The sequence below is a fragment of the Lissotriton helveticus genome, chromosome 7 (genome assembly GCF_964261635.1).
Source record: "Lissotriton helveticus chromosome 7, aLisHel1.1, whole genome shotgun sequence".
Classification (NCBI taxonomy): domain Eukaryota; kingdom Metazoa; phylum Chordata; class Amphibia; order Caudata; family Salamandridae; genus Lissotriton; species Lissotriton helveticus.
Window position 1 is genome coordinate 304,049,821 of NC_136068.1, and position 17,247 is coordinate 304,067,067.

The 17,247-nt window shown below is 52.7% G+C and overlaps 1 protein-coding gene across 1 annotated transcript in view; it reads right to left on the minus strand.

Annotated features, from left to right (window-relative positions):
- The window catches only part of EMILIN3 (elastin microfibril interfacer 3), a 146,067-nt gene extending 129,642 nt beyond the window's left edge, over positions 1-16,425 (minus strand). The window contains exon 1 of the mRNA XM_078652108.1: positions 15,855-16,425. Coding sequence (XP_078508234.1) covers positions 15,855-16,045 — 191 coding nt within the window. The 5' untranslated portion in view covers positions 16,046-16,425. The remainder of the gene's footprint in view (positions 1-15,854) is intronic.
- Positions 16,426-17,247: the final 822 nt, after the last annotated feature.

Consider the following 17,247-nt stretch of genomic DNA (forward strand, 5'->3'; position numbering starts at 1 on the left):
GGGAAGGAAGCACGCGCTGGCTGCCCTCGGAGTGACCAGGCGCTGCCCAGGTCACGTGAGGAGAAAAGATAGGCTGTCACTGGCTGCAAGTGACCTGGCACTGCCCAGGTCACGTGAGGAGAAAAGATAGGGTGTCACTGGCTGCAAGTGACCTGGCACTGCCCAGGTCACGTGAGGAGAAGAGATAGGGTGTCACTGGCTGCAAGTGACCTGCTACTGGCCAGGTCACGTGAGGTGAAAAGATAGGCTGTCACTGGCTCCGAGTGACCTGGCACTGCCCGGGTTACTCCAGCACAAAAGATACGCTCTCACTGACTGTCAGTGACAGGCACTGCCCAGGTCACGGGAAGAGAAAAGATACACTCTCACTGACTGTCAGTGACCAGGCACTGCCCAGGCCACGGGAACACAAAAGATAGGCTCTTACTGACTGTCAGTGACCAGGCACTGCCCTGGTCACGGGAACACAACAAGTAAACCCATGGCTCTCAGGGAGAAGGCACTACTTTGGTCACCCAAACACTAATGGGCGGCCGTACACCAACAAATTCGCCTTTGCACCATGGTGCAAGGGTGCCCGCGTTGCTGGGATGATTACTTTTGTGCAGGAAGGGAACCCTTCCTGCACAAAAACAATCACAAGAGGCTTTTTTCTCTTTCTATGTGTGCTGCAGAATGCAGCACACATGGTAAAAGGAAAAACAAGGAGAAATAAAGATATTTCTCCTCTTTGTGCCTCCCTTAAGATTTTGGCGCTGCCTCAGAGTTACGATTTTTCGTAAATCTGGGGCAGTCTCAAAAAGCCATGGATGTTGCTGGGAACTCCCCCAGCAATACCCATTGCATACCCCTTTAACACAGAAAACTGTTGAAGGAGACGATATTTACAAGGCAGCATTAAGCCAAAAAAAGTGGCTTAGTGATGCCTGGTAAATATGGAGCAGGCCCCTGAGCCACCTGAGCGTCACAAAAAGTGACGCACCGTCGGCGCAAGGGGCCCCTTGGTGAATAGCCACTGCCCAAGCCACCAAAAGATAAAAAGATATGTCCGCAGCCAGGCAGTGCCCAGGTCACCGGGGCAAACAGAAATAGGCCCCACTGGTCTCGAGCATCTAGGCACTGATAGGGTCACGGACTGCAAGACAATCCTTCATGGTGGCCTAGGAAGCAAGCATTGCACACGACACCCCGGAGGGGAAAAGACTCCCTCGCAGGCAGTAGTGACCAGGCATTGCCCGTGCACTCGGAGAATAAATACGGACAGTGTGGATATGTAGGCACCTGGACACCATGTGGGCCTAAAGTAGGCAGACTAGGGGGCTTATTTATAAGCCCCTTGTGTGTCACTTTTTGTGACGCTCTGGTGGCGCAGGAGTCTGCTCCATATTTACCAGGCAATGCTAAGCCACTCTTCTTGCTTTAAAGTTTTTTGCAGATTTATATAGCTCAAACATGACCCGAAGGTATTGGAGCTCTTTACATGAGCACCAGTTATGTTACAGAAGCAGGGCAGGCGCTAGGCATGGGCAGCTGCCTATGGCCCCACGCCTGCTCACAGCCGTGGGGCCTTGCACCTTTAAAGACTCCAGACTATTGATGCCCAGAGGGGCCCTTAAGAGTTTATATTTTCTCTTTGTTTGAACAATCTCCCCTGTAGGCCTATCTTTGTGAGCCTAATAGCTGCATCTTCATGTTGATGGCAGCAATTAGACAGTTTATTGAAGTGTCCTTGCTGTGAAGGGTGCCATGCCCCTGTATCAATGAAATGCAAAAGAAACAATTGATGGATGGAATGCTGGACAATGCAAACATTCAGCCCCAGTCACAAGGATCTGGGTTTAATCCATTATTCTTTTGCTTACCACACCACCACAGTTTGGACCCAGCCATATGCAAATCAGTCTTGACCCTGTTCCTTGTGGGCACAGTCAAGCCTGAACTGCCAAGGCAGGTCCTCCCTGGACCGGAAACAAGCATACTGGGACCATTTTCTTGGCATCACCCTTCATCAGCCAAGCTAGCTTAAAACAAGTGGTGTAGTGAGCACGGGACCCACGTCTGGGCATACTCTTCCCACTTAGGGCGACAAATGTAAAATAAACAATTGATGGATGGAATGCTGGACAATGCAAACATTCACCCCAGTCACAAGGATCTGGGTATAATCCATCATTCTTTTGCTCACCACACCACCACAGTTTGGACCCAGCCATATGCAAATCAGTCTTGACCCTGTTCCTTGTGGGAACAGTCCAGCCCGAACTGCCAAGCCAGGTCCTCCCTGGACAGGAAACAAGCATCCTGGGATCGGTTTCTGGGCATCACCCTTCATCAGCCAGGCTAGCTTGAAACCAGTGGTGTAGTGAGTACCGGACCCACGTCTGGGCATACCCTTCCTACTCAGGGCGACAAACGCAAAACAAACAATTGATGGACGGAATGCTGGACAATGCAAACATTCACCCCCAGTCACAAGGTTCTGGATTTAATCCATCATTCTTTTGCTCACCACACCACCACAGTTTGGACCCAGCCATATGCAAATCAGTCTTGACCCTGTTCCTTGTGGGAACAGTCCAGCCCGAACTGCCAAGCCAGGTCCTCCCTGGACCGGAAATTGTTCTTTTTGCATTTGTCACCCCGAGTTGGACGGGTATGCCCAGACGTGCGTCCCGTGCTCTCCATGCCACTGGAGTCAAGCTATCCTGGCTGATGAGGGCTGAAAGCCCGAAACCGATCCTAGGATGCTTGTTTCCTGTCCAGGGAGGACCAGGCCTGTCAGTTTGGGGTGGACTGTTCCCGTTGGGCGCAGGGTCAAGACTGATTTGCATAAGGCTGGGTCCAAACTGGAATGGCATGGTGAGCAAAAAAAAGATGGATTTAGGCCCTGAGTTTTGTACTTGGGTGAATGTATGACATTGTTCTGCATTCTGTCCATCAATTGTTCTTTTTGCCTTTGTCACCCCGAGTGGGACGGGTATGCCCAGACGTGGGTCGAAGTGCTCTTCATGCTACTGGAATCAAGCTATCCTGGCTGATGAGGGCTGAAACCCCAAAACCGGTCCTAGGATGTTGTTTCCAGTCCAGGGAGGACCTCGCTTGGCAGTTTGGGCTGGACTGTTCCTACTGGGCGCAGGGTCAAGACTGATTTGCATATGACTGGGTCCAAACTGGAATGGCATGGTGAGCAACGGATTTAGGCCCAGATCTCTGTACTGGGGTGAATGTATGATATTTTTCTGCATTCTTTCCATCAATTGTCCTTTTTGCATTTGTCACCCCGAGTGGGACGGGTATGCCCAGACGTGGGTCCCATGCTCTCCATGTCACTGGAGTCAAGCTATCCTGGCTGATGAGGGCTGAAAGCCCTAAACCGGTCCTAGGATGCTTGTTTCCACTCCAGGGTGGACCAGGCCTGGCAGTTCGGGCTGGACTGTTCCCTTTGGGGGCAGGGTCAATACTTATTTGCATATGGCTGGGTCCAAACTGGAATGGCATGGTGAGCAAAATAATGATGGATTTAGGCCCAGATCTCTGTACTGGGGTGAATGTATGACATTGATCTGCATTCTGTCCATCAATTGTTCTTTTTGCCTGTATCAATGAAAAGCAGAATACCCTGCTGGGCGCAAAGCAAAAGACTGAATGACAGATGTTGGAGCATTACAATGGAAATTGCTCACCTAAGACAAGTGGAAAGGGAGCAGAGAGGGGGATTAAAGAGGTAAAACACACTGAATAGAGTGAGGCGGTATCATATAGGTGTGCGTACAGCAGTGAGACAAGAGGTGCACGCAGAGGAGGAGAATCAGCGTGTAAAAGTGGTTGGAACAGGTTTACAGTGTGCTGGGTCACTCGAGTCTCAGACCTGGTAGTGAATTAAAATGGACATTCAAAGGCCCTATATTCATGTCCTTAAATTTGCCTGCAAAAACATTGATCCAGTGTCTGCACAATTAATGAAAGTTCTGAAAAGCAGGTGATGAGACGGGCCCGCTCTGCCTTTTTGCCCTCTCCCGCAGAGTGAAAAAACAAATCTTAACTCTGCAGCAGTGCCCCCCTTTGCTACCTTCATAAAACTTCAAAGAGACTTCTTATAATTCTTTCACAGTCTCATCTTGTCAGAAATGGAGCATTTTCAATATTATATACAAGGAAGCCGTAGATGTTGCTTATTCACCTTATGCAACTAATAACCACTGACAAAGTCAATAGTCCTGGCTTGTTGTAGGTGTAATTTTACTTGTTGCAGTATTTTTCTGGAGGCAATGACAGAGGCAGCAAAATACCAGTCAGGCGGCAGACTATGCTAAGCACAGATTTATATAGCTTTCCTGTTTTTAAGCCACACCCTTAATTACATCAGCAACTCCCCTTTAAAAGACACCCCCAGTTTTTTCATCCCACTTAAAGCCCTGCTGTCAGGTCAGTAGGTTGGCCATTTATTTGGCTAGTTGTTGACCTGCTTTATGGTCAGGTGAGACGGTTTTTACTATTGATTTTTATTATATTAAAGCAAACATTGCCTGCACCAAACTCAAATCAGTGCAGTCTTCCATACCTTACAAAAAACTTACACAGCATATCTTTACAAGTTTAAAACTGCCCCAATTTGCAAACATGGGACACATATCTAGCTAATTAACTCACTAATGGGTGCCCCTTTTATGTTGTTACTGGGGTGTATTTTCTTTCCCAGTATGATGCTGCATGTTTGGCAGGGCCACTGGATTTATGCGAATGTGCAGCGATTTCTGCAGAATTATGCATTTGACGCATTTGCCACATAATCGATCTCCTGCTGCATAATCTACAGAGTTTAACAACAAAATTGCTTTCTATCTCAAACGGTTCAAAGGTTACTAAAAATGCAGCGGCACGTCTTGCTGCATGTGGTAAGGTCCTTTGAAAAGCTGGAATAGTCAACTCTCTGTTTCCCACTGCTAAATTTGGGTGTTAAATTGTTGGTAATGGGGTTCAACCAGTGCCCAAACAGTGCTATGAAGTTTAAAAATGGCAAAAAAATGAAGTAATACTATTTCAAAATGTGCCAGATTATGCCACATAATTTGCCTTTTCTTGCCACATAATTTACTCACCCTTCCACATAATTTATCCCTCTCCTGCTACATAGTTGCAGTGGTCCTGATGTTAGGGTAATCATTGGCAGTGATTTTGTTTCTGGCTATATTTCACATGCTTTACTTAATCTTGCATTCCCCTAGAGTGGTAGCTATTTCCAGCATGTGTGTTTCTGTATTTCATGTCACAGCATATTACTCTTGGATGATATACCCTTTGTACCGAGTTGCTCCTGTTTATACCAGGCTACAGTTGAGCACCTTGGAGTTGAGGCTGCAACAGTACAACTTTCACACTGTGCATGTCTGTGGGTCAGAAAGGTGTTCAGATTACATGACCATTCAAAACTCTCTGCAGAGCACAAAGAGCAATGGTCCTGCAGTCCAGTTGTGAATCTATGCAAATGTGTGTGAAGGAGCTACTTATTGGTCAAAACAACAAGGGGAAAGGAAAATAATGTATTGTTGTTACTCATCTAACTTACACGGCTAACAACCATTGACAAAACCTAGTCGCGGCCGGCATGAGTCATGGGTGTGGGGGTCATGGGGGGATGGTTTAATTTTAATTATAATTAAAAAAAACGTTCCTTAGCCGGCCCAATCCGATTCCACGCCGTGGCTGCTTTGGGGCCTCACATGTTCCTATTCTGCCCTGGGCCCCACATATCCTAGGACTGGCCCTGTACAGAAGGACACATTCATTTTTGATAGACATGGGGAGATTAAGTGATTTGCCCAGAATCACAGGATGCTCAGCCCACGCAGAGGCTCAACCCGGGTTCCCCAGCTCCAAAGTAGGCAGCTGTAGCCTTGAGGCCAAATCCTCTTCCCTGATGCTGCCTTGTAAATATGAGCACCTTTAACGCAGTTTTCTGCGTTAAAGGGGCGTGCAATGGGTGTTAGCTGGGACGTTCCCAGCAACATCTGCAAAAACAACAGTTGATGGACAGAATGCAGAACAATGTCATACATTCACCAAGTACAGAGAACTGGGCCTAAATCCATCGTTTTTTTGCACTCCACACCACCCCAGTTCAGACATGGCCATATGCAAATCAACCATGACCCTGTGCCTCATGGGAACAGTCCAGCCCGAACTGCCAAGCCATGTCTTTCCTGGACCGGAATCAAGCATCACGTTCCCAACAACATCCATGGCTTTTTGACACTGCCCCAAATTTATGAGAAATTGTAACCCTGAGGCAGTGCCAGGGAGGCACAACGAGGAGAAATATCTTTATTTCTCCCTGTTTTCCTTTTTCTATGCGTGCTGCATAAAGAGGAAAAAGCCCCTTGTGATTGTTTTTGTACAGGAAAGTTTCCTCTCTACTCAAAAATAATCGTCCCGCAACGCAGGCACCCTTTCACCATGGTGCAAAGGTTCCTGTGTTGGTGCACGGCAGCCCATTGTGCGCCAGCGCAGGGGAATCGGACAGGAATGCACCGTATCTGATAGATACGGTGCATTCCTGACGCTTACTTTTGCCGTAGGGTAGCGCAGCAGGAAGGCCTGCGGCACTGCCCTACAACAAAAAACTCAGAAATGAGGCCCTAGATGTGTATAAACTGGAGTGGGCGGCTGTATGGGTAGGCAGAGGGGTGGGCAGGTTGGATGTAGAACATATGGGTATTCAGAATAGTGGGCAGGACATATGGGGCCTTATTTATGAAGGCCTTGCGCCGCCGGTGCGTCACTTTTAAAATGGGAAAAAGTGACGCAACGGCGGCGCAAGGCCTTCATAAATAAGGCCCATGGTATTCTGTAGCTTGGGCAGGGTGGATGAGTATCCATAGGGGCAGGATGGAAAGGTGCCCTGAAGAGTGGACAGGGCAGTGAGGTATCCAGGAAGAGTATTCCGCGGAGAGGACAGGATGGGTAGGTATTCAGTAGAGTAGGCAGGTGCAACCACAACAGAGGGCAGAATGAATGAGTGTCAGAAGAGCAGGCAGGCTGGATGGATATACACGGAGTAGGGAGAAATTGTGAGCACTCAATAGAGCGGACAGGCAGGATGATCAGTATCCAGAGCAGTGGGTAGAATTGATAGCTATCTAGAGGACTGGTCAGGATGGACAGTCTCCAGAAGAGTGGGCAGACTCCCTCCTCATGTGATATGTTTTATAATTCTTCTGCAAGCAGAAAAATGCTCTAGTTACTATTTTAACATGCACTAAGTTTTGTGAACCGTCCTTCTGTTTCATAAGACTTCTCCTTCCCTCCCTTGACCGTGAACCCCCCCCCCCCCCCCCCACCCAAGAAGCCTCATCGCTGAATTTTTAGCGCTTTACAAGTAACAAACATAACCGAATGGAAGCGAGCGGCATCTCTGCGCAGGGTTCCACTCCGGGCAGCGCCGCCTCACGGCGCCCCCTTCTGGTGAGTCGCACTCAGCTGATAGAAGACGCAATTATTTCCCACGCGCTCCAAACAGGACTGAATCCCAGACCATTCGCCGCGGCCCCGCAGCAAGGATCAGTCCTCAGACAGGGCTGAGGGTCTGCCCGTCCTCACTGACTCTTCCAACCATAATCTTCTACTCCCCAGTGAGGGGAGGCACTTACAACTCCCAGACTCTCCTCCGGAGACTATAACTCTCCTCAGACTCTTCCACTCCACCTACTCTCCCACTCCCCAGGTTCTCTCACTCCTCAGACTCTTACTCTCCACAGGCTATTGCAACTCAACTACTCCCCCCCACCCCCCAGGGTATCTCATGACCTTCTCAGACTTTCCCACTTCTTACTGTTCCACTCCTCAGACTTTTAAAATCCCCAGACTCTCCCGCTTCTCATACTCTGTCCACAGACTCCCCATCCCACAGACTCTTCCACTCCCCAGACTCTTCCACTCCTCAGACTCTTCCACTCTGCAGCCTCTCCCAGACCCCAGACTCTCCACTCCTCAGCCTCTCACAGTGCAGCCTCTTTCAGAGCCCAGACTCTCCCACTCCGCAGACTCTTTCGCTCCTCAGCCTCTCCCAGTCCCCAGACTCTCCCACTCCGCAGACTCTTCCGCTCCTCAGCCTCTCCCAGTCCCCAGACTCTTCCACTCTGCAGCCTCTCCCAGTCCCCAGACTCTTCCACTCCCCAGACTCTTCCACTCTGCAGCCTCTCCCAGTCCCCAGACTCTTCCACTCCCCAGACTCTTCCACTCCTCAGCCTCTCACAGTCCCCAGACTCTCCCAGACCCCAGACTCTTCCACTCCTCAGCCTCTCACAGTGCAGCCTCTTTCAGAGCCCAGACTCTCCCACTCCGCAGACTCTTCCGCTCCTCAGCCTCTCCCAGTCCCCAGACTCTTCCACTCCCCAGACTCTTCCACTCCTCAGCCTCTCACAGTCCCCAGACTCTTCCACTCCCCAGACTCTTCCACTCCTCAGCCTCTCACAGTCCCCAGACTCTTCCACTCCCCAGACTCTTCCACTCCTCAGCCTCTTACAGTCCCCAGACTCTTCCACTCCCCAAACACTCCCCCACCCTCTTCCATGTTCCACTCCCCAGACTCTTCCACTCCTCAGACTCTTCCACTCTGCAGCCTCTCCCAGTCCCCAGACTCTTCCACTCCCCAGACTCTTCCACTCCTCAGCCTCTCACAGTCCCCAGACTCTTCCAGTTCCCAGACACTCTCCCACCCTCTTCCATGTTCCACTCCCCAGACTCTTCCACTCCCCAGACTCTTCCACTCCTCAGCCTCTCCCAGTCCCCAGACTCTTCCACTCCCCAGACTCTTCCACTCCTCAGCCTCTCACAGTCCCCAGACTCTTCCAGTTCCCAGACACTCCCCCACCCTCTTCCATGTTCCACTCCCCAGACTCTTCCACTCCCCAGACTCTTCCACTCCTCAGCCTCTCACAGTCCCCAGACTCTTCCACTCCCCAGACTCTTCCGCTCCTCAGCCTCTCCCAGTCCCCAGACTCTTCCACTCTGCAGCCTCTCACAGTCCCCAGACTCTTCCACTCCCCAGACTCTTCCACTCCTCAGCCTCTCACAGTCCCCAGACTCTTCCACTCCCCAGACTCTTCCACTCCTCAGCCTCTCACAGTCCCCAGACTCTTCCACTCCCCAGACTCTTCCACTCCTCAGCCTCTTACAGTCCCCAGACTCTTCCAGTTCCCAAACACTCCCCCACCCTCTTCCATGTTCCACTCCCCAGACTCTTCCACTCCCCAGACTCTTCCACTCCTCAGCCTCTCACAGTCCCCAGACTCTTCCACTCCCCAGACTCTTCCACTCCTCAGCCTCTCCCAGTCCCCAGACTCTTCCACTCCCCAGACTCTTCCACTCCTCAGCCTCTCACAGTCCCCAGACTCTTCCACTCCCCAGACTCTTCCACTCCTCAGCCTCTCACAGTCCCCAGACTCTTCCACTCCCCAGACTCTTCCACTCCTCAGCCTCTTACAGTCCCCAGACTCTTCCAGTTCCCAAACACTCCCCCACCCTCTTCCATGTTCCACTCCCCAGACTCTTCCACTCCCCAGACTCTTCCACTCCTCAGCCTCTCACAGTCCCCAGACTCTTCCACTCCCCAGACTCTTCCACTCCTCAGCCTCTTACAGTCCCCAGACTCTTCCACTCCCCAAACACTCCCCCACCCTCTTCCATGTTCCACTCCCCAGACTCTTCCACTCCTCAGACTCTTCCACTCTGCAGCCTCTCCCAGTCCCCAGACTCTTCCACTCCCCAGACTCTTCCACTCCTCAGCCTCTCACAGTCCCCAGACTCTTCCAGTTCCCAGACACTCCCCCACCCTCTTCCATGTTCCACTCCCCAGACTCTTCCACTCCCCAGACTCTTCCACTCCTCAGCCTCTCCCAGTCCCCAGACTCTTCCACTCCCCAGACTCTTCCACTCCTCAGCCTCTCACAGTCCCCAGACTCTTCCAGTTCCCAGACACTCCCCCACCCTCTTCCATGTTCCACTCCCCAGACTCTTCCACTCCCCAGACTCTTCCACTCCTCAGCCTCTCACAGTCCCCAGACTCTTCCACTCCCCAGACTCTTCCGCTCCTCAGCCTCTCCCAGTCCCCAGACTCTTCCACTCTGCAGCCTCTCACAGTCCCCAGACTCTTCCACTCCCCAGACTCTTCCACTCCTCAGCCTCTCACAGTCCCCAGACTCTTCCACTCCCCAGACTCTTCCACTCCTCAGCCTCTCACAGTCCCCAGACTCTTCCACTCCCCAGACTCTTCCACTCCTCAGCCTCTTACAGTCCCCAGACTCTTCCAGTTCCCAAACACTCCCCCACCCTCTTCCATGTTCCACTCCCCAGACTCTTCCACTCCCCAGACTCTTCCACTCCTCAGCCTCTCACAGTCCCCAGACTCTTCCACTCCCCAGACTCTTCCACTCCTCAGCCTCTTACAGTCCCCAGACTCTTCCACTCCCCAAACACTCCCCCACCCTCTTCCATGTTCCACTCCCCAGACTCTTCCACTCCTCAGACTCTTCCACTCTGCAGCCTCTCCCAGTCCCCAGACTCTTCCACTCCCCAGACTCTTCCACTCCTCAGCCTCTCACAGTCCCCAGACTCTTCCAGTTCCCAGACACTCCCCCACCCTCTTCCATGTTCCACTCCCCAGACTCTTCCACTCCCCAGACTCTTCCACTCCTCAGCCTCTCCCAGTCCCCAGACTCTTCCACTCCCCAGACTCTTCCACTCCTCAGCCTCTCACAGTCCCCAGACTCTTCCAGTTCCCAGACACTCCCCCACCCTCTTCCATGTTCCACTCCCCAGACAATTCCACTCCCCAGACTCTTCCACTCCTCAGCCTCTCACAGTCCCCAGACTCTTCCACTCCCCAGACTCTTCCACTCCTCAGCCTCTCACAGTCCCCGGACTCTTCCACTCCCCAGACTCTTCCACTCCTCAGCCTCTCACAGTCCCCAGACTCTTCCACTACCCAGACTCTTCCACTCCTCAGCCTCTCACAGTCCCCAGACTCTTCCAGTTCCCAGACACTTCCCCACCCTCTTCCATGTTCCACTCCTCAGACTCTTCCACTCCCCAGACTCTTCCACTCCTCAGCCTCTCACAGTCCCCAGACTCTTCCACTCCCCAGACTCTTCCACTCCTCAGCCTCTCACCGTCCCCAGACTCTTCCACTCCCCAGACTCTTCCACTCCTCAGCCTCTCACAGTCCCCAGACTCTTCCACTCCCCAGACTCTTCCACTCCTCAGCCTCTCACAGTCCCCAGACTCTTCCACTCCCCAGACTCTTCCACTCCTCAGCCTCTCACAGTCCCCAGACTCTTCCACTCCCCAGACTCTTCCACTCCTCAGCCTCTCACAGTCCCCAGACTCTTCCAGTTCCCAGACACTCCCCCACCCTCTTCCATGTTCCACTCCCCAGACTCTTCCACTCCCCAGACTCTTCCACTCCTCAGCCTCTCACAGTCCCCAGACTCTTCCACTCCCCAGACTCTTCCACTCCTCAGCCTCTCACAGTCCCCAGACTCTTCCACTCCCCAGACTCTTCCACTCCTCAGCCTCTCACAGTCCCCAGACTCTTCCAGTTCCCAGACACTCCCCCACCCTCTTCCATGTTCCACTCCTCAGACTCTTCCACTCCCCAGACTCTTCCACTCCTCAGCCTCTCACAGTCCCCAGACTCTTCCACTCCCCAGACTCTTCCACTCCTCAGCCTCTCACCGTCCCCAGACTCTTCCACTCCCCAGACTCTTCCACTCCTCAGCCTCTCACAGTCCCCAGACTCTTCCACTCCCCAGACTCTTCCACTCCTCAGCCTCTCACAGTCCCCAGACTCTTCCACTCCCCAGACTCTTCCACTCCTCAGCCTCTCACAGTCCCCAGACTCTTCCACTCCCCAGACTCTTCCACTCCTCAGCCTCTCCCAGTCCCCAGACTCTTCCACTCCCCAGACTCTTCCACTCCTCAGCCTCTCACAGTCCCCAGACTCTTCCACTTCCCAGACTCTTCCACTCCTCAGCCTCTCCCAGTGCCCAGACTCTTCCACTCCCCAGACTCTTCCACTCCTCAGCCTCTCACAGTCCCCAGACTCTTCCAGTTCCCAGACACTCCCCCACCCTCTTCCATGTTCTACTCCCCAGACTCTTCCACTCCCCAGACTCTTCCACTCCTCAGCCTCTCACAGTCCCCAGACTCTTCCACTTCCCAGACTCTTCCACTCCTCAGCCTCTCACAGTCCCCAGACTCTTCCACTCCTCAGCCTCTCACAGTCCCCAGATTCTTCCACTCCCCAGACTCTTCCACTCTGCAGCCTCTCACAGTCCCCAGACTCTTCCACTCCCCAGACTCTTCCACTCCTCAGCCTCTCACAGTCCCCAGACTCTTCTACTCCCCAGACTCTTCCACTCCTCAGCCTCTCACAGTCCCCAGACTCTTCCACTCCCCAGACTCTTCCACTCCTCAGCCTCTCACAGTCCCCAGACTCTTCCACTCCCCAGACTCTTCCACTCCTCAGCCTCTCACAGTCCCCAGACTCTTCCAGTTCCCAGACACTCCCCCACCCTCTTCCATGTTCCACTCCCCAGACTCTTCCACTCCCCAGACTCTTCCACTCCTCAGCCTCTCACAGTCCCCAGACTCTTCCACTCCCCAGACTCTTCCACTCCTCAGCCTCTCACAGTCCCCAGACTCTTCCAGTTCCCAGACACTCCCCCACCCTCTTCCATGTTCCACTCCCCAGACTCGTCCCACAACCTCGTCACACAGACGTCTGCGTTCCGCGCGCTCTTCTATTCCCCAGACACCTCCACTTTCAGTACTCTCCTTTCTCCAGAATTTAAATCCCAACCCTCCTCCGTCCTCGCGCTCTCTTAAAGAGGCGGGGCACGGTCTTCAGTGCCACCATATTCACATCGGAGCGCTTAGTGGCCTTGTCAGGAGTATGAAGCGCTACATCACGCACGATACAACCGTCCACGGTTTGCGCTGTATGAGGCCAGGCGCTAACAAAATGCCTATCTTCGGTTAACCATTTCTCAAGAGGTAGCAGGATCTCGCTCACCCATAAAAAAAACACGCGAGGAGTGAGTTCAGGCGCTCCCTCCGGGATCACTTTGCCCTACACTGCCCTCTGAATGAGTGGAGTCGTTGTGCTTCGAGGAGCCGATCCCCCAGCTCAGCCGCGTGTGCCTCGAAGGGGCATAGTGCTTCCTGTTTAGTTTAGTCTCTTCTGGTTGTAGGAGTGTTAATAAGTTTATTAGGACAAATGCCCATAAAACATGAATAGCAACATCATTAAAAACATATAACAATCACATAAACCATTACCCTGACATATAATATCATTAAAAAGTAACCATTGATGTTTAATAAACATTAGAAAGCGCTTCTCGGCCCTGTCTGGCCCGGCTCTGTGCCTCTAGCTGGGCTTCCAGGACTGGTACCCGAGCTCCTTCCAGCGCCCTGAAGCCCCCGGGCACTGGCTCGGGCTTTACAGACACTAAATACAACTCCTTTACTACTGCGAGGCACTGGCAGGTCAAGCTTCACAATGACGACCCCCAGGCCAGGAGCAGTTCTATCAAGCGCCTAGAAGCAATTAGGTGACGCCGTACCCCCTATACAAACAGAAGGATACAAATAAGAGAGTCCGTGTCTAGACACGTGAAATGCGAGCCTAGCTTTGCGCGCCCAGCAGTGTTAGCGCCCTTGGCTAGAAGCAAAATAAAAGTGATTTACTTGTCCTGGCACAGAATAGAAATACTACTAGTACATAAAATAATAAATGACTTTATAGTGCTTGCTCCTACAGGCCGGGCGATTCGAAGCGCTATAATTAGGCACCTGCCCGATGGTGCTCAGTTTAAGCTCACCGTGAACGAGGCAAGGCAGAGCTGGCGCTTGTGCCCGGATTTCAAGTTGCGACTGATTGCCCGGCACAGGCGCCCGCAGCTAGCGCTAAACTCACTGAGCTATCTCGCCGAGTTCGGGGGGGGGGAGGGGGGTGGGGGTAGGAGGGAGGGGGTGTTCGCTTAAAAATTCTGGCCGGGCTGGTATATCGCAATTCTTGCAGTGGCGAAGAGTGCGATCCTGAAACTAATACACTTTTTTTTTAATCTCACTCGCTCTTCCCTATTTTCAGGTTCCTTGTGACCAGGGTGACCCCTGCACGACCCCCCTCTGACAACCCAGAGTCGGGATCACCCTAATGCTCCACCTCGAGGCTTCCGACGCTCTGTGTGACCTGCGGCACATCACGGCGCATTTAGCCTTCACATAGAATAAGTGTGAAGTGAAGTCAGTACTCTGTTTTCCGCGCGCACTGCCTTTCAATTAACTGACCCGAGCATTCGCACCCCTCGTACCTCAATTACCCCGCCCCCCTTTCCGTCATCTTAAAGAGGCACATTATAGCCCACAATATCCCTTCGGAGGCATCTACGTGCTTTGTTGCATCCGAAGCAAGACGTTTGACCCGCAAGACTTGCTAATTATTGCATCGACCCTAGAAGGCTGATGAATCGATTCTTTCAGATTGGAAGTTGGAACCTCTGCCTTCCAAGAAGAACTCAGCACAAGACGCACGAGACATCACTTCTGACTGGGTTCTGCGCCCCATTAGGGACCATTATGCACATGTGCGAGTTCAGCGCCTACAGCAACAAATATTCGGGCCTCTCGGCGCTATTTACCCAAGTGGCCGAAGCCAGCGCACGCTACAAGCGATCCTCTTCCCACGCTCCACGTACTCCTACCGGCGACCACACGGCGAGGCTGCACGCCACACAGATGCGCCGGGCACAATCTTGTGCAACGTGCTAAAGCTGGTTCCAGTCCAGCCCCTCTCAACTACCCCTCGATTTGAAGGTATCATTCGCCCTATACCTGCCTTCACTCTCTTAAATAAGTGAGATACTTCCCCTAAATTTCAGTGGGGTCACTCACCGTGAAATCCTTCCCCACCCGCCATAATATAGTCCTGTTCATTGATTTCAATGGTGTCGCCCTCCAAATCCACTGTTCTTCAGTCGAGACTCAAACCAGCAGAGACAAAATGCGAGTTTTTAATGTACATCACACTCTTTTCCACGTGCCTGCTTCAGTCTCCATCCTGTCCTTCGTGGCTGCTACTGCGGGTAATGGTCCCCATAGGGACCTCAGCGGAGCGCAAGGGTGCCAGGGGTCCTAATGCAAACACGGATAATGTGCCCCAGTGCCGGACGTATGGGATATACAATGGAGGATCATTGGGCCCCTGAAGCCTCGGAGCCCGGTGCCACTGCCCCCGATGCGTGCTAAAATCTAATACCCATCACAGACCTATTTTTACTCAGAACTAGACCTTAACTGTTAGGTAGGGCCACTGGAGTTTTTGTGGTCACGGCGTTTTCCGCATACTTAAGGATTCGCCCCATTTGACGCATAGTCGATAATCTCCTGCATAATCTGCAGATTAAAAAATGTTCTAGCTCAAACAGATGAAAAGTTACTCAAAACCCCGGGTTGCGTGTTGCTGAGCGGTGGAGGCCCCTTTGAAAGGGTTGACTGGCCCCCTTTCTGTAGGTTATTGCTGTATTTTGGTGTCTAAATGGTACTAAAGAACTGAAACATTTGCCCTGACAGTATTAACGTATACACACAATTCAACAAGGCAGAACTTTCACAAAATGTATCTCATTAGGCTCCATAACTTGCTATTTCTTGTTACATAATTTAGTCAGCCATGCCGCATAATTTGATATTTCCCCCCTGCCGCATAATTCCAGGGCATGAAGCCGTGCGCGCGCAGGGGTGCAGGCACCGGCGCAAGGACGCGTAGCAGGCGCAGGAGTAAAGAGCCGTCTTACTTGTGCTTGCCCATGGGTCTGCCCGGGTAGTGCTGCGGGCTGCTGCCCGACGTGTACAGGTTGTAGCGGCTGCCGTAGGTCAGCGGGCGGTGGTAGTAGGTGCCCTTGGCGTCTCCCATGGACAGCAGCGCCCCCAGCCAGGCGAGGGCCAGCAGCAGCAGGGTGGACCTGCGCGGGCTCCGGGGCTCCATCGGGCAGCCCAGCTAGGGGTCTTTTACCCCTGCTGAGGCGGAGGGCGTCCGGGAACAGCCCCCTCTGGCTATGGTCCCCTCAAAGATACCAGAGTCCCCTCTAGTTCTGTCAAATACAGAGACAGGCTGACGGGAGAAAGTATGACAAGCAGGCAGTCGGTGCACACAGCGTCTTCTTTCCGCAGGTCCAGTGTCCCTTTCCCAGGTTACATCACGCGCAGTCCGTGGAGCGTCGGGGGTCGGTCGGGTATAGTGAGCCTTGGAGGGGTCCGCGGAGCTCTGCCCGGTACGCGGATCCTTGGTCCTCTGTTTCAACTATCAGCGGTGCAGGCAGAGTCTGTCTGGGTCCCCCTGTCCTCCCCGTGCCCCCCTGCGCCTCTGAGCTCTGTGCCTGCCCGGCCCCGGCTCCTTATGTACCTCAGTCCCCCTCGCTGCCTGCCGCCTGCCCTGTGTGCATCTGCTGCCCCGGGCAGGGGAGGCGGACTCTGCGCCATTAGCATAATGTCTCACCCACCCCCTCCCTACCGGGAACAAGACCCCCACTGTATCACATCAAACAAGAGGTTAAAGAAAGTAGGGGACGCGCGCACATGCGGTACGGTGGGGGAGGGCGGGGGAAGGCGGAGGGCACGAAAACAGAGTGAGCGAGAAGCATACACGGGCAAGAGAGAGATGGAGCAGTGAGCAGATGAAAGGGGGAGAAGAAGAGATGAAGAGGGTGGGGTGGACCCAAGAAGGGGCGCGAGGAGGAGAAGAAAAGGAGAGCCACGGGAGCTGGAGGGGTGGGGACCTGATGGTGAATAAAGGAGAAGAGTAATGAGGAGGGAGCTAGAGGGAAAGAAGTTTCCGGAGTTGGGGAGAAAATATGTAGAGCTAAAAGAATGGGAGAGGACGGTGCAGGGAGAACAAAAGTAAACGTGAGAGGTGCAGAAAGGGGAAAGAGAGCTGTAGAAAAAATAAAGGACAGGAGAGCTGCAGAAAAAACAGAGAGGACAGTGCGAAAAAGTGGAGGGAGTGGAAAGGGGAGCTGTGGGAAGAGAAAGAAAGGACAGACAGAAGAGAGTCAGTAGAAGAAAATGAGCTGTGGGAAGAACAGTAATGGAAAGAGGGGAGCCGCGTAAGGTGGGTCCTCTTGTAGAAGAGGAAAAAGGAGAAGAGAGAAACTGCAGAACACAGGACAGGTGAGTTGTAGGAAGAGTCAG